General features: G+C 44.6%; 1 protein-coding gene across 1 annotated transcript in view; it reads left to right on the top strand.

Annotated features, from left to right (window-relative positions):
• LOC126996293 (G-protein coupled receptor GRL101-like) overlaps window positions 1–22,961 on the top strand; it is a 222,614-nt gene that overhangs the window by 186,493 nt on the left and 13,160 nt on the right. Inside the window, exons 19-27 of the mRNA XM_050856670.1 lie at window positions 423–537; window positions 1,248–1,322; window positions 1,746–1,889; window positions 5,090–5,161; window positions 6,878–6,949; window positions 7,700–7,771; window positions 11,833–11,904; window positions 20,910–21,108; window positions 21,542–21,740. Coding sequence (XP_050712627.1) covers window positions 423–537; window positions 1,248–1,322; window positions 1,746–1,889; window positions 5,090–5,161; window positions 6,878–6,949; window positions 7,700–7,771; window positions 11,833–11,904; window positions 20,910–21,108; window positions 21,542–21,740 — 1,020 coding nt within the window. The remainder of the gene's footprint in view (window positions 1–422; window positions 538–1,247; window positions 1,323–1,745; window positions 1,890–5,089; window positions 5,162–6,877; window positions 6,950–7,699; window positions 7,772–11,832; window positions 11,905–20,909; window positions 21,109–21,541; window positions 21,741–22,961) is intronic.

The following is a 22,961-nucleotide window of genomic DNA, read 5'->3' as shown; positions in this document are numbered from 1 at the left end:
GACGGAGCGTTCCGGGAATTTTGCAGAAGTTTCGTGGATTTTGCAGACGACCGCAAGGCAATAAACACAGAACCGACGAAACTCTGCCGAGCGGGTTGGGTAATTTCGCTTCGTAACCACAAAAGTGAGTCGAGGGCAAACCCAACTCTCAGAATGTCTTGATTACTGACCCAGACTGTCAGAAAAAAATAAGAGACACACGAATAAAATCCCGTGTGTGAAAATAGTGTGTGTGTGTGTGTGTGTGTGTGTGTGTGTGTGTGTGTGTGTGTGTGTGTGTGTGTGTGTGTGTGTGTGTGTGTGTATTCTGAGATGTATCTTAAATTAACATGAACTTTATATTTTTTCCTTCATCTCTTTCTCCTCCTCCGCCTCCTCCTCCTCCTCTTCCTCTTCCTCCTGGGTCTCTCTTCCTCCGTCAGCCTTCATCTGCTCGGCCAGCGCCCCCTCGTGTGAGTGTCGGGACATCTCCATCAACTGCGAGGGCCGCGGTCTCACCCTTGTGCCGAAGGACATTGAGCTGCAGATCTCCCGCTTGTGAGTATGTGCGGCTTACGTCTATCCTGCACCAGCCTCCTCCCCTCCTCCCTTCCCTCCTTCCCTCCTTTGGCCTTTACTCTCTATATAGTTTCTGGAAGTGATTCTCTATAGAGTCTATACTGAAACGAGCCAACGAGGGATCACAGAGGATGGATGATGGGGCTTCTTCTTTGCGGTTCGACTCCCTGTTTGTAACTCACACGATATAGCGACTGATTGGGGGTGCGGGGAACGACAGGTGTGTTTGTATGGAAACTTGTGTAGTGACGTAATACACACACACACACACACACACACACACACACACACACACCTTTCTAGCGTGGTGAATGGCTGGTAATAGGATTGAAGAGGCTTTAAAGAGGATTAAACTGCGACGTGTTTGTATTTATTATTTTCTTGTTTCTTGTTATATCATATCTTCGTACTTACCTAAATGTGTTTGTGTGTGGGAGTGAGTGTGTGTGTGGGAGGGGGGGGCGGGTTGTGGAGGGGGGGGGGGGTTAATCCGAAGACGTCTGTTTGTATAATGAGAGAAGTTATTAATGGAAATGTATTACTCGCTTATCTGCTTATTATAATCGATTACTGAGGCTCCATTGCGTGGCTAAGTGTGTGTGTGTGTGTGTGTGTGTGTGTGTGTGTGTGTGTGTGTGTGTGTGTGTGTGTGTTTGTGTGTGCTATTAATCACTTCTCACCTGCCTTAGTCACCTGTCTGGGAACCGCTTGGACGACTCCCTCTCACCCGGCACCTTCACACCCTACCCGCACCTCGCCTACCTGTGAGTACCGATACCTGCAATAGTGAAGGTGGAAATAGTGATAATAAAAGAAATAATAGTAATGATAATGATGTAATAATGATAATGATTCTGCGCTTGTTTATACTCTTCTGCTTCATAATATTTCTTTTCTTTCCTCTTTTCCTTGTCCTGATTTTACTCCTGCTCTATTTTCCTGCCTCTCCTCCTTCTTATCCTCGTCATCGTTTTCCCTTTTTGTCTTCCCTTTCTCCTTCTCCTCCTCCTCCTCCTCGTCCTCGCCCCTTTCCTCGTTTTCTTTCTCCTCGTTCTCGTCCTTTTTCTCTTCCTCGTCCTCATTCTCCTCTTCCTCGTCCTCTTTTTCCTACTCCTCCTCGTCTTCCTCCTCGTTCTCCTTCTCGTCCTCGTTATCCTCCTCCTCCTCGTCCTCGTCCTCCTCCTCAGAGACCTCAGCAATAACAGCCTCGCCGTTCTGCCGCTGAGCCTGTTTCTGGGGCTTAGTCGTCTTCGGATCCTCGATTTGCGGAACAACTTGCTCACCTGCCTTCAGAATTCCACCTTCCTCGGGCTCTCCAACCTGAGGAAGCTGTAAGTTGGGAGGACGGAGGCGTGTGTGTGTGTGGGGGGGGGGGGGGTGAAGTGGGGCGGAGACAGGCTTACAGGGCAAACAAAATGTGGTTATGTTTAATGAAGAGATGTTTGGATGTAAATGGATGTAATGTGAGAAATGATGAGAGGAAAGGAATAAAGATGAATTAATAGATTAAGATTGGCTGATGGCTTTGGTGGGTGTAGGGGGACGCAGACAAACATACATGGCGAAAAAAATATGTTTGTACTTAAGTGAAAGGTGTTTGGCAGGTGATAAGGGGAAAAATGATGCGTTTGTATATGAAGAAGGGATGTTTGGCTGGTGAATGTGTGACGCAGACAAGTTTGTAGGACTAAAAAGACGTGTGTTTGTTAGGAAGTAAAAGATATGTTGCGGGGGAAGTGACAGGCAGACACACTTACAAGACAAAAATAGGCGTGTTTGTATTTAAGTAAGAGATGTTTGGCGGCTGAGAGAAACAGAGACACACAAGACAAAAATAGGCGTGATTGTATTTAAGTAAGAGATGTTTGGCGGCTGAGAGAAACAGAGACACACAAGACAAAAATAGGCGTGATTGTATTTAAGTAAGAGATGTTTGGCGGCTGAGAGAAACAGAGACAAACTTACAGAGCGAAGATGTGTTTTAACCTAAGTAGGAAATATTTGGTTGTGAGTCATAAGTAAATATGCATAGACTGTTCATTAGTGATCAGGTCGGGGGTTGTAGAAAAGTGTGAGTAGATGAATGGGAAAGGGATGCAGATAGATGAATAGATATAGACTGTAGGCTGATGTGTTCTATACAACGGATAAATTAATTACGTGCATTCGTGATTATTTAAGCACGTTTGTTTTAACTGACAGATAAAGAGAAGGTTGGGAAATGTTTCACTCATTATTTCATACCCTGACAGATCGGAGAATTAACTAATTGAATCAACACGTAAAAAGGGATGAAGGGAACAAAAACACGAAACGACAAAAATACGGAATAAACGCATCTGTGTTATTGGAAGCGGGGCAGCTGGAAAATATTTACCGAGTAGGATTTGAGGCGGGGGAAGAGCATGACGACAACCTGAGCCCCCGCCCGTCATCGCTGCACGAGCATTTATATTTCACAGTTTGTACAAAAGTTAAAGGAACGGAAAATGATTGTCTGCGAGAGAGTGAAAGGGATGACTAACTTACTCGTCTTCATGGCTTTTTATGTATATCTCTTGAATAGAATACATAGATAGATGGATAGAAAGAGAGAAAGATAGATAGATAGAGAGAGCGAGAGAGAATACCCATCTTCCTCAGGTAAGGCTGCTAGACAAATATAGCTTCGGTCCGCCGCGTCATCCCCCCGGACAGATATCAGTTTTGTTTTTCTCTTGACAATATTATTTTGATGCAGTGGATACATGGATCGTTCTGACCTCCGGGGCGGTAACACACACACACACACACACACACACACACACACACACACACACACACACACACACACACACACACTAATGGACTGTCCCATAAAACACGTATCGCTTATAAGCCAGTTAAGCCAAACACCACCACCACCACCACCACAGCCATTGTTTTAAAAGGTGGGCGTGTGTTTGAAGGGAAAAAGAGATAATTAATGGATGGGTGGATAGACAGAGGTGTGTGTGTGTGTGTGTGTGTGTGTGTGTGTGTGTGTGTGTGTGTGTGTGTGCGGTCATTTTCAGTCATACATATAATCAAGGTATCGTCGCTGTCGGGTATAATTCCACCTTCAGGCACATATACTTATTACAGGTGTGAGAGTATTATCCCCAAGCGCTTTGAACGGTTAATGGATTTGTGTACAGTTGACTTCAAAGCGTCATTCTTCTGACCGGACAAGCAATAAAGCGAAATGAAAGCGTGTAAAGCTTTGTAAAAACCGTATAATACAATGGTTTTATTATATTACATTGAATTCTGGAACTGGATGTATAAATCAGTATTTTCTAACGCGTTCGCTTCTCATAATCAACTAGTTCCAAAGGACGAAAAGGAGATCAACCGGGTTCAAATGGGTGTTTTTTTTCAGGTTCATGGTACAGAAGTGTCAAACTACCGCCAGGGTCATTAAACTACCTCTTGAAATATCCAAAACTCCTACGAAAGCCTTATTAGATATGCCGAAAAGGAGATCATCCGGGTTCTAATGAGTTTTTTTTTAGGTTCACGCTAGAGAAGAAGGGTCAAACTACCAGAAAGGTCACAAAACTGTACATGGAAATGCCCCAAACTCGTACGACAGCCTTGTTAAATAGATCGAAAAGGAGATCACCCGGGTTCTAATGAGTGTTTCTTTAAGTTCATGGTACAGAAGAAAGGTCAAACTACCAGAAGGGTCATAAAACTGTACATGGAATTGCCCAAGACTCCTACGAAAGCCTTGTTAAATATTGTGCACTTGGGCGCCGAACTGTTGAGATAATGGTCCATAGTCACTGTAGGATACACTTGACTGGCCAGAAACTCCGCCCTCTCTTCCATAACTAAGGGAGCTGACTGGTTGGATGACAGGAGCTCGGAGCAGCGTTGCCAGATTATCTGACCCGATACTAAAAAAAAAACACAAAAGCATCAATAAATAACAAGGTAGGAGTCCCTGTTACCTTAGGAGGGTGAGGGAGGGCGCGGGGCTTCTGGATATCTTAGCGTTCGGTGACTATTGGCCGGTTCGACAGTCCAACACAGAGTCACAGTAAGCGCCCAAACCAAACCATATTATCCACAATGATCCGTCTTTTCTACTCAATACCAGACACTAATAAAGAGATTTCCTGTGTAGTTTCCTAAAATTTCATCCTCCTTTTTATATCAACACTCGAGCTACGGGGAATCTTCGTCGTATTATGTGTTTGGTTGGGGAGCTTACAAACTGGCTGCATTGGGCTGTAAAATTGGCCCACTAACCACCCACAGGAGGAGGATGGGTGTTGTAAGCAGAGTGTGTAGTGTCAGTGTGGTGGGCGGGTAGGAGGACGTTGGAGTAGTGGCTTACGCGTGTGGTTGTTGCGAATACTGGGAATGACAAGCTTCAGGAATGTCGGGGAAATCAAACCTCATCTGTCAGAGCAAAGCAAAGCCAATATGTTTTCCCTTTCTCTTTCCCCCCTGTCTTAAGTTTCTGAGGTCACTGCTCGTTTTGTTTTCTTTCTCCTTTCCACAGACACGTGACCGGCAATCGCTTGGTGACGCTGGAGGGTTGGTCGCTGTATGGACTCTCCTCACTCTCCTCCCTGTGAGTAAACTTTGTCTCTGCACCAAAAATGTAAGAAATATAAGCTAGACGTAACGCATTTTTTTGTGTCATATGTGTATTGCACCATAGGGGAAAAGTACACCCGGTTTCTACAGCTAAAGATTGGGTGTATAGTCGGGCGGTTCCCTTGCGTTTGTCAGCAGTTAGGTTGTTTCACTGTACTTGGTTTCTGCGCCTCTCCACCCGGGAATGACCTCTGTTTTGGCCTCTCGTTTTTATTCTCCTTTGCCTGAGCAGCATTTAGAGGGGCATTTTTGTTGCTGTTTTTGTGTGTGTGTGTGTTTTTTCCTTGAGCTGCCTCCCTTGCCGTGAAAAAATGTAGTGTACTGAATCGAGTTGGGGCGTAACACATTTTTTTTTCTACGGCAAATGTGTATAGTTGAACGGTGGAAAAAGTACACATAGTTTCTACAGCTAAAGATGGTGAATGTCGTCGGCGGTTCACTTGTGTTTGTTAGTAGTTAGGTCGTTTTAATATCGTCGTGGAGTTTGTTAGGGTGCGATTTGGAGGTCAGTGTGAGGAAGTGTGTGGAGACGATAACGAGCACCTGACACAAGCTAATTAATATTTACTCAAGGTGGGCTGATCAGGCAGGTACGGACACACACACACACACACACACACACACACACGGAATGTCAGGTAAACACACGTCCACATCCAATATAACTAACTATTGGGGAGCGCACATCCGGGGGGGGCGTCGCTTCACTCACTCGTCGTCCAGTATGAGACACACACACACACACACACACACACACACACACACACACACACACACACACACACACACACACACACACTCTTTAATTACGAAGAAAAAAAAACACGTTGAATTAATCATAAAATCACATCAAACACAAGAATAACTGCTCAGACAATTTACACAGACGAAACTAATTTAAAAGCAAAACACCAAACTTTACCTTTCATCTCTCGACATGTATATTGAAGGTGCAAACTTTCTTCCCCTCATTCGCCCCGCCAATCGCCGCCCGCCTTTGGGTCGTGAAGGCGGCCGTGAGGTGCTAATCAGGTAACCAAACACACCTGCCTCGGCGACTCACGAAAACTCCCAGAAAATTGAGACTGTAAGGGAACGGTTAATTTTTTTGTTGTTCTTTTCGCGCCAACTTCTCTGTTCTCACGCCCAACGCCTTACCGAAAGAGGCTTAGGAAATCATTCGAGTCACTACTGCAATGTTAGTGAATTTAATGGAATAATAAGAGTCTATAAGAGAACTGATATAAGTATTGTTGTTCTCTTAGTGTCGTCTTCTCTGTCTTCACGCCGAATACCTAGCTGGAAGAGGCTTAGAAGAGTGGAGTTTATGATTAATTTTCTGCAATATAAAATAATTAGAGATAGGAAAATAACACTGAGGGAGTCGATAAAAGTAGTGTCGTTTTTTCTGCGCCATTTGAACGTTACTTTAAGGGCATGGAGTAAGAAAGAAAGTTGAGTAATTGACTGAAATCTAAATAAACGTCAGAAAAGTACCAAAATGTAAGTGAATCAGTAAACAAATACGATATCATCCTTAGCGTCATTTTATTATCAAGTTTGTTTTGCTCTGCCTTCTGTTAACAAAAAAAAAATAAAAAAATGAAAAAACAAACTCGCTCTTTTCAGACTTTCTACGTGAATCTCTTTTCTTTCTAATTTTGTGTGTGCGTGCGTGTGTGTGTTGCAGGGACCTAAGCGGGCAGCGACTCTCCAACGTGTCCTCCCATGCCTTCCTGGGCCTGCGATCCCTGCTGAGCCTGTGAGTGTGAGGGTGGTAGTAGTAGTAGTAGTAGTAGTAGTAGTAGTAGTAGTAGTAGTAGTAGTAGTAATAGTGGTAGTAGTGGTAGTAGTAGTAGTAGTAGTAGTAAAAGTAGTAGTAGTAGTAGTAGTAGTAGTAGTAGTAGTAGTGGTGGTAAGAGTAGTAGCAGCAGTAGTAGTAGTAGTAGTAGTAGTAGTAGTACTGGTAAGAGTAGTAGCAGTAGTAAAAGTAGTAGTAGTAGTAGTAGTAGTAGTAGTAGTAGTAGTAGTAATCCTGTGGGAGGAAAAAAAAAGGGGAGGAGGAGGAGGAGTTCTTTTGTCCTACACCATACAACACCAGGTAATTGAGAGGGGGGGAGGTGACACATGCTAACCTCACCTGAGCAACCTCATTAGCGTTAAGATTCTCACAGCACACCTGCTTTCCCTTCCACCCATTGCTCTCTTCCTCTCCCCTTGCCTCCAGTCCTCCCTCCCTCCCTCCCTTCCTTCGGCAAAAAGTGTTGACTCGACTTGTTATCCAGCGAGAAGATTAAAAAATAACCTGTAACTCCGTGTGCCTTGTGTGTGTGTGTGTGTGTGTGTGTGTGTGTGTGTGTGTGTGTGGGCACGGGAGAAACATGCCTCAGTGATTCGCAAAGGGATTCGAAGTAATCTGAGTAAACCCCGAACGAGAGAGAGAGAGAGAGAGCACAGGTATACCAAGGTGACATCTCCCTCCTGAACACCTGCCTTCCCGTCCCTCCCTCAGGAACATGTCGCAGAACTGGCTGTCTCGCCTCCAGGACGGCTCCCTCAACGGCCTCGGCAGCCTCCTCTCCCTGTAAGTGTCATCTGTTCGTCCTTTACACCGCCTCCCTTTCTCTTCTCTCCCATGCTTCAAAACTATTCTCTTCTTTCACTCCCATAATTCATAAGCTCTTCCAAACTTTTCTTCTAATCCACTTCATGCAGTTTCTTCTCCTTCTCCTTCCACGTCAACTTTTATTTTATTTGATTTTTGTCTGTTTATCCTTTCACACACCTTAAGCGTTTCTTTGGTGTTCTGTTTGCTGTTTTTGAAGTGTTCTCTGTTCATTACGAGTGTGTTCTCTCAGGCCACGTCAACTCTTATACTTCAATCGCTGTTTGTCTATTCCCTCTATCTTTTTACACACCATTCTCCTTTTTAAGTTATTCTCTGTCTTCTGAGTCTTCTGTTTGTTTCCATAGACCACTTAAACTCATATATTTTAACCATTTTGTCTATTTCTACTTTATGCTTTTACGCACCATCTAATTCATGAGCTCTTCCACACTTTTCTTCACCTCCACGTCATGCAGTTTCTCCTTCTACGTGGGGCGCCGTATTGTCTTTTTACATCGCCTTACCTCCTCCCTCTTTCCATAAGTTCTTCTATTCTCCTCTTTTACCACGGTCACACGTCTTCGTAAGTTCTTTCATACTTTTCTCGTACTCCACCGTTTTTTCAGTATCTTCTCCCTCTAAGTGTGTCGCCTCGTCGCCCATCTACACTGCCTTGGCTCCACATTTTCCTCTTCTTCCATCTGCTCCCAGTCTGCTCGAGTTGCACGTGCCGCCCTCCGCTCCCTCACCGGTCGGGCAGCCGTTAATTAGTGCCTGAGGTGCAGCTACCGTGCCTGCGTTTGCTTACCTGCCCTGATAATGGCTTTGTGTGCCTCTCGTTATCTCGCCACGCCTGGGTTGTTGCCATAATGCATATCATTATTATTAGTGCGTATATAATTAGTATGTTGACTATTGTTATCATCCAGGCTAATTTGTACTCAAGTTCTTTAAGGTGTTTGTTTGTCTCCTGCTAATTACGTTCTCTCAGACCACGTCACATGCCCAAATCATTATAATATTCAACAAGCTCACAAAACGAACAAACTTTTTTTTTCTTTCTGTTACTCGGTTTCGTTAGGTTCGCTGCGCAGTCAATTTTTCGTTTTATTTTATGTTTTTTGTCTCTTTTTTACTTTCTTTTTCCTCCTATTTCCCATCGTGTCCAAACCATCATAGTCATCATTGCTCTCTCCCTCTCCCCTTGCCTCCAGTCCTCCCTCCCTCCCTCCCTTTTTGTTGTCTCCTTTTACTTTCTTTTTCCTCCTATTTCCCATCGTGTCCAAACCATCATAGTCATCATTGCTCTCTCCCTCTCCCCTTGCCTCCAGTCCTCCTCCCCTCTCCTTCTCCTTCCATCTCACTTATAGACCAATTATCCCTCTCCTTACCGTACTTTCTTCTTTTTCTCTCTAACGTCATCATCCCGTTTAGTCCTTTCCTTGCACCATACTTCCTAACGAGCAAATTATTTTCCTTTTATGTTCCTATCACGCAATTTCTTTAGATGTCGTTGCGCAGTCTACCCTTCTTTTCCAGACCCTCATAATAATTCAACAAGCTAACAAAACCAACACATTATTATTTTTCTTTATCCTTGTTACTCCTACTTACTTGGTGTCATGGTGGAGTCTGCCTATCGTTTTCTCTTCTTTTTTTTCTTTTAACTCATTTTCATTTTAATCTTCAACAAATTAACGAAACGAACATACTTTTTTTTTATGTCCCTATTCCTCGGTTTCGTTTGGCATCGTTTCGCAGTCTGCTCTTCATCTTTTTTTTTCTTCCTTTCATTTTAATCTTCCACAAACTAACAAAACGAACCCAACTTTACGTATTCCTCCGTTTAGTTGGGTGTCTTTTCGCAATCTACTTTTCGCTTTCGTTTTCTCCTTTTTTTTTGCCTCCTTTAGATTTTCTTCTTCCCAACATTTTCCCCGTCGCGCCTTTCATCTACTGTCGCTTTGGGAGTCCTGCCATTAGCGAGATGAGGTCAGCAAGTTTCTCTCCCTCTTGAAGGTTATTGGTGTGGCCGTGGACGATAATTAGATGTCAGCAAAGGGCAATGACTCGATAGATAGACAGGTAGACAGGTAGGTAGAGAGGACGGTAGCGGGACAGACAGGTGGACTGGCTGGTAGAGAGTTTGGTAGTTTGGACAAGATTAAAGTGTGGGTAGCTGGGTAGACATACAGGTGGGTAGAGAGGATGTTAGTGGAGTAGATAGATTGGTTAATGGACGGAGGGGAAAGTAGGATAGAAGACATGAGTAAATGGATATATTGACCTTTTTATTGGTGGTTTGATTGATAGAGATAGACAGACAGACAAACATATAGGCAGACGAAAAGCTATATATTAACTGATACAAGCAAGTAAACAAAAGAAAAGACAAGGCACTAGACAGACAGATTGATAGATAGACACATGAGGCTGATAAGAAAAAGACAGTCGTTCTATAGATAGGAAACTAGGTAGATAGATAGATAGATAGACAAATAGACAGACATAAATTGAAAAGAGGCAAGTAAAAAAAAAAGACCAGCATTGATAAGATCGAGAATGGGACAGGTGGACGTGGTGCAGGTATTAAGAGGTAAGAACAGGTAGAAGAGGCTCAGATGAAAGGAGTACTGGCCGAGGAGTGAGCCGGGACGAAGCTCTGCAAGTTTGACGAGGTATTAGGGTGGGAAAGAAAATTACTAAAATGTGGACAGGTGGAGGAGGAAAGCAGGTAGGAAGGTTAACTGAAGGGAAAAAAAAAAGCCGTATATAATCAGCGAAAAATAAGACAAAACAGGTAAATAGGAAAAAAAGGTTAATTAGGGGTAAGAAAAAAAATAATTGACGTCAGCTCTTATTTATTTTTTCGTGTTGGCTCTCCAGATACATCGAGGGTATTAACTAACAACGTGGTCCTCTTTGTTTTCGTTTGTGCTCCCCGTATTCTGTTGCTCTTTCGTATTTGTATTTCGTGTTCTGTTGCTCTTTCGTATTTGTATTTAGTGTTCTGTTTTATTTGCTGTTTGCTTTCGTATTCTGTTGTATTTTTGTTGTATTCTGTTGCTGCATTTGCTGTATTTGTTGTATTCTGTTGTTGTATTTGCTGTTTGTTTTCGTATTCTGTTGTATTTTTGTTGTATTCTGTTGTATTTGCTCTTTTCGTATTTGTATTTCGTGTTCTGTTGCTCTTTTCGTATTTGTGTATATTTTTTCCATTTTTTTTCGCCACTGTGGGTTGATTAGTTTTTTTTCTTTTCGTCCTGTTCGTCGGGTATAATAACGTGGAGGTTCTTTTTTTCCTGGACATTAATTGATCGCTCAGCAGTATTCTTCATTGATTATATACTGCTTTCTTCAGTTAACCTTCCTACCTGGTTCTCTCTGCTACCTGTCCGCAGTTTAGTATTTTTTTCTTACTCCTAATTAACCTTTTTTTCCTATTTACCTGTTGTCTTATTCTTCACTGATTATATACGTTTTTTTTTCTTCTTCAGTTAACCTTCCTACCTGCTTCTCTCTGCTACCTGTCAAAAGTTTAGTATTTTTTTCTTACTCCTAATTTACCTTTTTTTCCTATTTACCTGTTGTCTTATTCTTCACTGATTATTATATACTGCTTTTTTTTCTCTTCAGTTAACCTTTCTACCTGCTTCTCTCTGCTACCTGTCAAAAGTTTAGTATTTTTTTCTTACTCCTAATTAACCTTTTTTTTCGTATTTACCTGTTTTGTCTTATTCTTCGCTGATTATGTACGTATTTTTTTTCCTTCAGTTAACCCTTCTACCTGCTTTCCTCCTCCACCTGTCCACATTTTAGTAATATTCTTTCCCATCCTACTACCTCACTCTATTTACCTGCTTTCCCTCCTACTCCTTATTAATTATTTTCGGTTTTTGCAATTAACTTCCCCACCAGGTCCCATTTTAGCATTATTTTTCTGTTCATTTATAATTTGATCAACTTACATGTTTTCTGTCTACCTGCCCCTTCCCCACCACCACCACCACCACCGCCATCGTCACCACCACCTCCAGGGACCTTCGCTGGAACAGGGTGACGGTGATGGAGCCGCGGGTGTTCTCTGTGCTGCCCCGCCTAATGCACTTGTGAGTATTGACGCTGTTTTTTTTTTGTTTTTTTTGGTGTGTGTGTCTGTTTGTCTTTTATTCTTCATACTTTCCGTCCTGTTTTCTTTACCTCCTTTCTTTGTCTATGTTTCCTCTTCCCTTTCTTTTTTACCTCTTCCTCTTTCCCTTTCCTTTCCTTCCTGTCTTCTTTCCTCACTTTTTTCTTTCTTTGTTTCTTCTTTCCTTTCCTCTCTTTTTTCCTCCCTTATTTCCTCTTCCTTTTCCTCTCTTTCATTGTTTAATCTTTACTCCTGCTAATATTCACTTTTCACTCTCTTTCTTTTGTATCTTTCGAAACTTTATTTTTTTGAGTCTGCATATTTTTTTTCTTTTCTTTCCATACCATCCACTTTTTTTCTCTCTCTCTGTTGTATCTTTCGGACCCTCCATTTGCTTTTCTGCGTCTACTTTTGTTTCTTTATTTTCCTACCATTCTCCTTTCCACTTGAGTTGTTTTTTTAATCTTTCGAAACTTCTGATTGTGGTCTTTTTCTGTGGTTATTTCTTTAGTCTTTCTCCAGTTCTCCTTTTTTCACTTCCTCTGCATGTTGTGTCTTTCAAAACCTCCCTATGTGTTCTTTATTGTGTGTGTCTACCTTATTTCTTTACTCATTTTCACAACTCCCTTTTCTTCTGGTTATCTCTCGAGACTTCCAGCTCCTCCTCCTCCTCCTCCTCCTACTCCCTCGCTTTTGTTCTCATCTCGTCTATTGGGTTCATCTTCCTTAGTCTCCTTTGCTTCTCTATTCATGGCTCAAGTTTCCTCGTATTTTTCTTATAGACTAATCATCCCTTCTTTCCTTATGTCCCCTCTACCCTCCCTCTCTCTACTCATCTTCCTTCTCAGCCATCTTTTTCCCAGCCACACGGACGCACTCATCCCTCCTCTTCCTCTCTTTCTCTCCTCTTTCATCTTTTTACCTCCTTCATTATCTCCCCTGGACTTCCCTCCTCATGCCCCCCCCCCCCCCTCACAACACACGTACTCTTCTTCACTACTCTGTTCCTCTCTTTCTCCTCTCCTTATTATTTCTTCCTCCTTCTTTATCCTCTTTCAACTTTTCCTCTCGCTTTTTCCTTCCTCCTCATGTCCTTCCTTCCCTCCTAACACACGCATACTCTTCTTCACTACTCTTTTCCTCTCTTTCTCCTCTCCTTATTATTTCTTCCTCCTTCTTTATCCCCTTTCAACTTTTCCTCTCGCTTTTTCCTTCCTCCTCTTGTCCTTCCTTCCCCCCTCCCAACACACACGTACTCTTCAATACGCTTTTCCTCTCTTTCTCCCCTCATTATTTCTTCCTCCTTTTTTATCTCCTTTCAACTTTTCCTCTCGCTTTTTCCTTCCTCCTCTTGTCCTCCCCCCTGCCCCTGCAACTCACGTACTCTTCACTTCTCTTTCCCTTCTGTCTCCCCTCTTTATTATTTCTTCCTCCTTCTTTATCTCAACTTGACTTTCCCTCTCTCTCTTTTCTCCCTCCTCCGTATGACCCGTACATCCTCCTACGCAGACATACTCTTCACTTTTCTCTACTTTTTCCTCCCCTTCTTTATCTCCTTTCGACTTCTCACGCTCCTTTCCCTCCTTTTTATGTCCTTTACCTCCCCCTTCACACAGGTACTCTTCACTCCTTTTCCCTCTCTTTCTCCCCTCTTCCTTATTTTTTCGTTCCCATTCAGCCTCATAATCATAATGTCACCTAATGGAAAAAATACCCGAGTTAATTGCCTTCCGCGACGCATTGTGACCGTCATCTCTTGCCGCTAACGAGCCCAAGAGTGTGATGTAAGGCTTCTCTCACTTTTCTCTCCCTCCTTTCCCTCCATTTTACACTTCCCCTTCCCTCCCTTCCTTCCTACACTTCCCCTTCCCTCCCTTCCTTCCTACACTTCCCCTTCCCTCCCTTCCTTCCTTCACTTCCCCTTCCCTCCCTTCCTTCCTACACTTCCCCTTCCCTCCCTTCCTTCCTACACTTCCCCTTCCCTCCCTTCCTTCCTACACTTCCCCTTCCCTCCCTTCCTTCCTACACTTCCCCTTCCCTCCCTTCCTTCCTACACTTCCCCCTCCCTTCCTTCCTTCCCTCCTAACTCCTTCTCAGTGTTTCTTTTTTACACCATCTCCTCTTCTCTTACTTTCACCACCTGTTGTTCTCTTATTTATTATTTCTTCTTTTTTATTTTATTTTTTTGACATCTCTCTTTTATCCCTCTCCTTATTTCTTCTTTATTTCATTTCTTCTCTTTTTTGATATCTTTTGTTGTCTTCTTTTTACGATCTCGTGTTGTTTTTGTCTTCTCTTGTCTGCTTTTTGACATTTTCTCGTTTTATTTTTGCAGTCTCTTCTTGTTTTCTCTTTTCCATGTCTTGTTTTCTTTGTTTCCTCTTCCCTTCCTTCTCTTTCTTTCTCTTTTACCTCTTCCTCTTCCTCTTTCCCTTCCCTCATGTCTTTTTCCTCCCTCTCTTTCTCTGTTTTCTTCTCCTTTCCCTCTCCCTTTCTTTTTTACCTCTTCCCCTTTCCCTTCCGTCATGTCTTCTTTCCTACCTCCCTCCCTTTCTTCTCTCCTGTAGGTAGGAAGACTCTTACCGAAAAGGGGGGAAACCACTCCCGGTGAGGTATATATGGGAAGTGAGGAGGGTGCTGAAGCCCTCCTCACTGTCCGTTTCCCTATTGCCTCATCAACACCAGAGAGTAGTTCAGCATGCTCTCTAAAGACAGATCCTCTCTCTTTCCACACCACACCACATTCACACAACATACACATCTTTTCCCCAAATTTGAAATTCAAAATGGCGCACCAACGCAAAGCCTCGGAGTCCCCGCCTGGGGGGGGGGGGACCACAAATACCCCCAGGGAAGACTCCATTTCTGGCTGCCGACTTGAGAGGTGTCTTGATAACAGGAGGATATTGGGACGCCTCACCTCTCGAAATTGACCTATCTTTCGGCCATTCCTCTTGACTCTTGTGGGAGCAGTGAGTAGCGGGCTTTTTTTTTCATTATTGTTTCCTTTTTTTTTTTTGCCCTTGAACTGTTTCCTCTACTGTAAAAAAAAAAAAATCAATGTGTTGTCTTGATGGCGTGAACTTGAGCCTCACTCCTACCTACCTCTCTACCTACCTGTCTGTCTACCTGTCTACCTGTCTGGAGCCCCACACACCTGCAGTACACTCGCCCCCCTCTTGACGCCATCTGATTAGTCTTCGTGTGTCCGGACGAGTATTGAACTAACGACTGCCAAGCTTTCTATCACCAAGAAGTGCCGGGGTGTCAAACTCTCAAGGTGCTGCCAACTTTCGGTCGCTCTCTGAAGCCATCGTCTCCACAGCGGGGGATGTTAGATAATCTCCACCTGAAACTGATCTCTCTTTTGCCCACTCATCTGTACTCTCTTCTGTATGGATTGTGATTAGCGGGCTTTTTTTATCCTCATTCATTTTTCGCCCTTCAGCTGGCTCCTTTACCCTTAAAAAAATACACGTTCAGAGAGGCGTCGTTTAACCCCTTGACCGCGGATTTCCTACAAGAAGACATCACCAAGCTACAGGAATGGAACAAAAAGTGGCTGCTGCAATTCAGTGAGGGAAAATGTAAAGATGATATCCAGCATACCAATACCACATGGGAAACACTCCACTATCCACCACAGAGGCAGAAAAAGACCTGAGACTTTATGTTACCAGGCTACCAGTGAAAGCCGAATCCGTGCCAATCGCAGCGGACGGGTTAAGATGTTTCCACTACGTTTTGCACTTTTTTTACAGTGAAGGAAGCAGCTCAAGGGCAAATAAAAAATAATAGAGATAAAAAGCCCGCTAATCTGCCCATATAAAAAAAGAGTTCAGAAGAGTGGCCAAAAAAGAGGTCAATTTCGGGAGGTGCAATTATATTTATAGATGGCGCTGATGCTTCTTAGCTTGAAGGCCACGGTGCATTTTTTTTTCTAGTTATAGATGGCGCTGATGCTCCTGATATTAAAGGTCACGGTGCACTTTTACGTCTCTGTTGCTTCCTTCAGAAAACAGAGACAGTTCGCTGCAGTGCCTCCCTAATTACCGCCGCTGTAGGGCCGTGAGGGAAAGCGCCTTACTATTTGTTATTCGGTCTTTCTTGCTTGTATTTCCCTTGCCGCCTGGGACACCCGCCACCCGCCGCCTCCCAGTCGCCGGCAAAGGAGCTTGTCAGAGCGAATCTCCTTTATTACGTTTCTGTCTGTTTTCTTGAGACTATCTAACATTGCCGCCAGTTCACTGCATTCGCTTATTTTCTTAGTCTATCTTATGTTGCAGTGCCTTTCATTTATTCCGGAAGTTGTTTATGTTCCTTTCCTCTAAACCTCCCCATCCTGCCTTCACATGTATTTCGCTGATTTTCCTTTCCATGTTGCGGGATTTATTTATTTTCTCAGTGTAGCCTTTGTGCCGTCTCAGTATTTCTATATTGTGCAAGGCTCTCACCTTTATCAAGTCCCTCGCTTTTCGTATCTTCTTAACATCAAAGGCCCGGCCTGAACTTTATGGCCTGGGGAAGCTGAACAAAGAGCCGCTGCAGGCAAGACGCGGGGGGTTGCGCGCCGCTTCCTCAGGAGAACGCTGAGGCAAACACGGGACATAACCTGAGTTTCCGAGCTAGTGGATGCTGCCACGCACACTGTTGTCTTCCATCACGCCGTGTTTACTTGCCTTGTTTGCCTCGTGCGTGCCGGCGGCAGCGTGCGCGGCGAGGCTCTGAGAGCGGGCCTGTCGCCAACCCTCCCTTTCTCCTTCTTCCTCTTCCTCCTCCTCCTCCCCCTTTCCACCTTCCACCTCTTCCACAATTTCTCCTCGTTCTTCACAGCAGGTCCCTCCCCTCCCTTCCCGCTCTCCCCTCCCCCCTGCACCCACCCCTCCTGGCCCCCCTTCCGACCGTCGGGTTCTTGTTGTTGGTGATAGTCAGGTTCGTTATGTTGACAGGTATTTTTGCTCCAAGGATAAGAACAGGACGAGGGTGTGTTTCCCAGGGGCAGGGGTGGGCCATATATCAGACAGGATTGAGGCGTGTATGGCAAGCGAGGGATCGAACCCCATTGTCTTTCTCAGCTGTGGCGGAAACGACGTTTCTCGTGTGCCAAGCGAGGACCTTCTCAGGCGTTTTAGAGAATTGTTAGGCAGGATACGTGACGCTGGTGGGTCACCAGTAGTGTGTGGCGTCCTGCCAAGGAGGGGCGTTGGCGATGGATGGCTGTCCAGGGCGATAGCAGTGAACAGCAGACTTGCTGAGCACTGCGTGCGCTATGGGTGGCTGTTCGTGGACAATTGGGACCTCTTCTTTGGCAACGACGCCCTCTACGCCCGTGATCGGATACACTTGACGTTCAAGGGTGTTGAGGCTCTCTCAGACTCCCTTGAGAGAGCACTTGGTACCCTGAGGATTTTTAGTATAGGCGAGGGGAGGAGTAATGGGAGCAATGGGAGGAGTAATGGGAGGGACATCTAGCTCATAATATAACCAGACAGCTTAGTAATTCTAGAGGAGTAACAGAGGACGGGCTAAGAATCTTCTATACTAACAGCAGGAGCCTCAGAAACAAGATAGACTTACTAAGGGGTGAAGCTTGTTCAGAAAATTTTGACATAATAGCGATCACTGAGACATGGATAGACACTGCTAATAGAAATTTTAGGTCAGAATTTGAAATAACGGGTTATCAGATGTTTCACAAAGACAGAAAGGGCAGAAAGGGAGGTGGAGTTGCGCTATATGTTAAAGACTCACTTAAATGTTTAGTTAACAACTCAGTCAAAACTAACATGGATTCAGAATCAGTTTGGGTGGACGTTTACAAAGGGAAAGAAAAACTAACTCTAGGAGTTATATACAGGCCACCCAACCTTAACAGGCAGGACACGAGTATATTACTACAGGAGATTGGCAGGGCAGTATGAGTAGAAATGTCTGCGTAATGGGGACTTTAATTATAGGAATATAGACTGGGAAGATCTAGTGGGTGACCTGGAAGCCGAGGACTTTCTTGAAGTTATACAAGATAATTTCCTTAAGCAGGTAGTTACTGAGCCTACCAGAGGAGATAACATATTAGACTTAGTCCTAACCAATAATGGGAACTTGCTACGTGAGTTGGAGGTGGGCGGAGAGTTAGGAAATAGTGATCACAGAACGGTTCGTTTTAGCTTAGACTGGGCGGTAACCCATGATCCAAACCCAGTGTTAGTGCCAGATTTTAGAAGAGCAAACTACGAGGGCTTCGAAGACATCTTGAAGGGGTAAACTGGGATAATTTAGGGATTCTTTATGTCCAGAAATTCGGATTGGAGAGCCAGGATAACCAGTTATACATTTCTTAAAATAATTTAGTTATATTAATAGTAGAGGGCAAGAACAGCATATACCACAGCGAACACTTAGAAAAAAACAATGATCCTAAGTGGATGACTCGTGGACTAAAACACGAGATTGGGTTAAAGAAGGAATTTATCAGAAAATAAAGAATGGGAAACACATCTCAGGGGCCGGTACGTCGAACTATCTAGATTAGTTAAGAAAAACACCAGGATAGCAAAAAGAACTATGAGATCAAAGTAGCAAATGAGGCGAAAAGTAATCCAAGGGCTTCTTTCAGATGTATAGAACAAAAACACGGGAGAAAATTGGACCGCTGAAATCAAACACAGGGAGCTAGTAGAAAATTACGAAAATATGAGCACATTGTTGAACGACTACTTCCTTTCAGTATTCACACAGGAGGATCGAACGACTATACCGGAAAGAGTTCAGGTGTACGAGGGCGGGGATGGCGATAAATTGAGGGATATAATCATTACCAGGCAAGTAGTTCAGGATGAGATAGATAAGCTTAAGAAGAACAAGTCGCCAGGTCCTGACGGGATATTTCCGAGGGTATTAAAGGAGCTAGGTGATATAATCAGTGACCCACTAACCGACATCTTTAAGATGTCGGTAAATACTAACTATGTGCCGAGCCTATGGAAAGTAGCTAATGTGACGCTGATTTTTAAAAAGGGGACAGGTCAGTTGCTTCAAACTATCGCCCAATTAGCTTAACATCGGTTATAGGAAGATGCTGGAGTCCATAATAGCCAGGAACATTCAGGAGCATTTAGAGAAACATAGCAATTCACGACTCGCAGCATGGGTTCACAAAAGGTAGGTCATGCCTCACCAATCTCTTGTCCTTCTACAATAAAGTATTTGAGGCGGTTGACAGAGATGAAAATTATGATGTAATCTATCTTGATTTTAGTAAAGCGTTTGACAAAGTTCCTCACCAACGACTGTTGCTTAAATTACAGGCTCACGGAGTAGAGGGTAAAGTTTTGAACTGGGTCAAGGCGTGGCTTAGCAATAGGAAGCAAAGAGTGCAAATCAATGGTAAAAGATCTGACTGGGATGTGTTACAGTGGGGTCCCACAAGGTTCGGTATTAGGTCCACTTTTGTTTATTATTTATATCAATGACTTAGACACAGGAATTAGTAGTGATGTTAGTAAATTTGCAGATGATACCAAGATCGGTAGAGTAATTGAGTCGGATCAGGACGCTAGTATTCTCCAAGGTGAACTCAACAGATTATATGACTGGGCGGATAAATGGCAGATGGAGTTCAATGTAGGGAAGTGCAGTATTCTGAGTGTAGGTAGGAACAACCCCTCACATAACTATTGCTTAAATGACACTCTCATAAGTAGGTCTGGGTGCGAGAGGGATTTAGGGGTCTTAGTGAGCTCTGATCTCCGTCCAAGGGCACAATGCATTCAAGCTAGAAATCGAGCTAATAGGGTACTGGGATTTATTTCAAGGAGCGTAAGCAACAGAAGCCCCAAAGTCTTCCTCAAACTATATTTAGCATTAGTTAGACCTCATCTTGACTATGCGGTTCAGTTCTGGTCACCCTACTATAGCATGGATATAAAAATGTTAGAATCGGTGCAGAGGAGGATGACTAAAATGATTCAGGGGTTGAGAAACTTGCCATACGAGGAAAGACTCAAACAGTTAAACTTGCATTCTCTAGAAAGGCGAAGGGTGCGTGGAGACATGATCGAGGTTTATAAATGGATGAAGGGCTTTAATAAGGGAGACATTCATAAGGTTTTGTTGGTAAGAGAACCGGGTAGGACACGAAGTAACGGGTTTAAACTGGATAAATTCAGATTCAACAGGGACATAGGCAAAAATTGGTTTACTAACAGAGTGGTGGATGAGTGGAATAGGCTTAGCAGTCATGTGGTGAGTGCCAATACAATTGTCACATTCAAAATTAGACTAGATAAATTCATGGACAGCGATATTAGGTGGGGTTAGATACACGGGAGCTTAGGGTCAAAGGAGCTGCCTCGTACAGGCCTACCGGCCTCTTGCAGACTCCTGCGTTCTTATGTTCTTATGTTCTTAACCCGCCGTTTGACGAGGAACCGTGGAATCCTGGCTTTAATTGCACGCTGACAGAAGTGACGGACAAGGGAGTTTCAGGCGCGGGTCTTCTCCGTCCTGTCCAGTTTGTTTGTTTGTTTGTTTATCTGCATCTCACCGGCAGACCAACAAGTTCTCTGCACAGTGGAAATAGTCTAGTGGGGCGTCGCTCTGTTTTCGATTTCAAGGTAATGGCTAAGACAACTCCATATATTACCCTCATTATTATTACTATTATCATCTTCGCTACTATCATCATCATCACCAGCACACCTTCGGGCACACCTTTCCCTTCAGATGGACGGATGAGTTTGTTAATGGCTAATACAACCACGTACGGTATATTACCCTCATTATCATAACTGTTATCTTCATTACCATTATCGCTATCATCATCATCTTCACCAGCACACCTGTGGGCATACCTCTCCCTGCAGGTGGACGGATGAGTTCGTTAATGGCTAAGAACAATAAAGATTACCATCATTATTATTAGTATTATCATTATCACTACTATCATCATCCCCAACACACCTTCGGGCACACCTTTCCCTTCAGGTGGACGGATGAGTTTCGCTTCTGCTGCCTGGCGCGTCACGTACCCACTTGCTACCCCAGGCCGGACCAGTTCAGCTCCTGCGAGGACCTCATGACCAACGGCGTGCTGCGGGTGTGTGTGTGGGTGCTGGCCTCGCTGGCGCTGTCGGGGAACCTGCTGGTGATCCTGTGGCGCCTCGTGTACAGCAGCGACAACCAGGTGGGTGGATGGGGGGAAGGAGGGGAGGGGAGTGTGTGGTCAGGTGTGTGTGGGTTTGTGTGGGGTGTTTGTGTGGGGGGGATTGGAGGGGTGTGAGTGGATAAGGGTGTGTGGGTAGTAGGTGGGGTGAAGGGGTGGGGGTCGTTGGTCGGGGGTGAAGTGTCTTTAGGTGTGTGTGGGGTGGGTAGGGATATGCGTGTGTGTAGGACGGAGGGAAGGAGTGCGTATTTAGATAAGGGTGTGTTGTAGGGGCGAGTGAGTGTAGGGGTGTGTAGGGATGTGTGGAGGGGCATGAGTGTGTGAGTGTTTTTACCCTTCCAATCACCATTCCCTTCATTATCACACCATTCATTCTTCACCTATCCTTCACCACCATCACCACCACCACCATCACCATCACCACCACCACCTCTTTCCAACCCCCCGCAAACAGGTGCACTCCTTCCTCATCACCAACCTGGCCCTGGGTGACCTCTGCATGGGCCTCTACCTATTGATCATCGCTGCCGTGGACATCAGGTACCGCGGCGTCTACTTCATCTACGACGCCGTGTGGAGAACCTCGCCCCTTTGTCAGCTGGCCGGCTTCCTCTCCACCTTCTCCAGTGAGCTCTCCGTCTTCACGCTTACAGGTACGGAAGACGGAGAGGAAGAGGATGATGATGAGGGGGAGGGGGAGGTGGAGTGAGGAGGTGGTGGAGTTGGAGAAGGAAGGGGAAAGATGTTGAAAGTCGAGGGAGAATGGGAACACCTTTTTACTTCGTCTTTTTCCCTTTCATTTTCCTCCTCCATCACCTCCACCACCACCTCCTCCTCCTCCTCCTCTTCTTCTTCTTCTTAGTCCTTCATTTAGGCAATCGGTCCTCTTCGTCTAAAACCTACAATACACCTCGTCAGCTAGATACAAATTGAAGCCGAAAGCCACACGCATCAACATATATAGGGATTCGCAATTACCTTCCTCCTCCCTTCTCCCTCCCTCCTCCTTCCTACCTTCCTTCCTACCTTCCGCCTCATACGTCCCTCCTTCAGGTAACCGGTAACATAGGTACAGTCTGGTAGGGTCTGTTGACTTCGCAGTTCGTCTGAATATTCAATTTTAAGGTCATCGTCTCCTCACTTCTTGCTCCTCGTTGTCGTCCGCGCTCCTGGATTTCGTTTTTCATAACCGCATCCTTCTTCTCTATCCTGCTCCTCCTCCTCCTCCTCCTTCTCTTGCTTCTTTCGTTTCTTCTTCCATCTTAATTTACTTTCTTTGCTTCCATATTCATCTCATCCTCTGTCTCTCTGTTTGTGTGTCTGTTTGTGTGTCTGCCGCTTTGTTTGTCTGTTTGTGTGTTAGTTTGTTCATCTTTTTACCACTCTTTTCTGACTCTCACTCTCCTACTTTCCAATTACTCGCATTTAGTCTTTCCCTTGTTTCCTCTTCCCTGGCATCCCCATCCCCGGCACCCTTCTCCCAATATACCCAGCATCCCTCCCATCACCCTTCCCCCGATATATCCAGCATCCCTCCCATCACCCTTCCCCCGATATACCCAGCATCCCTCCCATCACCCTTCCCCCGATATACCCAGCATCCCTCCCATCACCCTTCCCCCGATATACCCAGCATCCCTCCCATCACCCTTCCCCCGATATACCCAGCATCCCTCCCATCACCCTTCCCCCGATATACCCAGCATCCCTTCAGTTTCACCTCGAGCTGTCAGGTACGTTATCAGTTTCTTTCATCGTCTGCCTCATCCGTGTCGCCCAATCAACGGGCCGCAAAGAAGCTGAGCACAATTGGGTCGTGTATTGCATAGTGGTGGGAACGCTCGCTACTTAATCTCTCTCTTCCCGATTAGTAA

Source organism: Eriocheir sinensis, chromosome 9, assembly GCF_024679095.1.
Source record: "Eriocheir sinensis breed Jianghai 21 chromosome 9, ASM2467909v1, whole genome shotgun sequence".
NCBI lineage: Eukaryota > Metazoa > Arthropoda > Malacostraca > Decapoda > Varunidae > Eriocheir > Eriocheir sinensis.
This window is presented reverse-complemented; position numbering and strand designations above follow the sequence as displayed.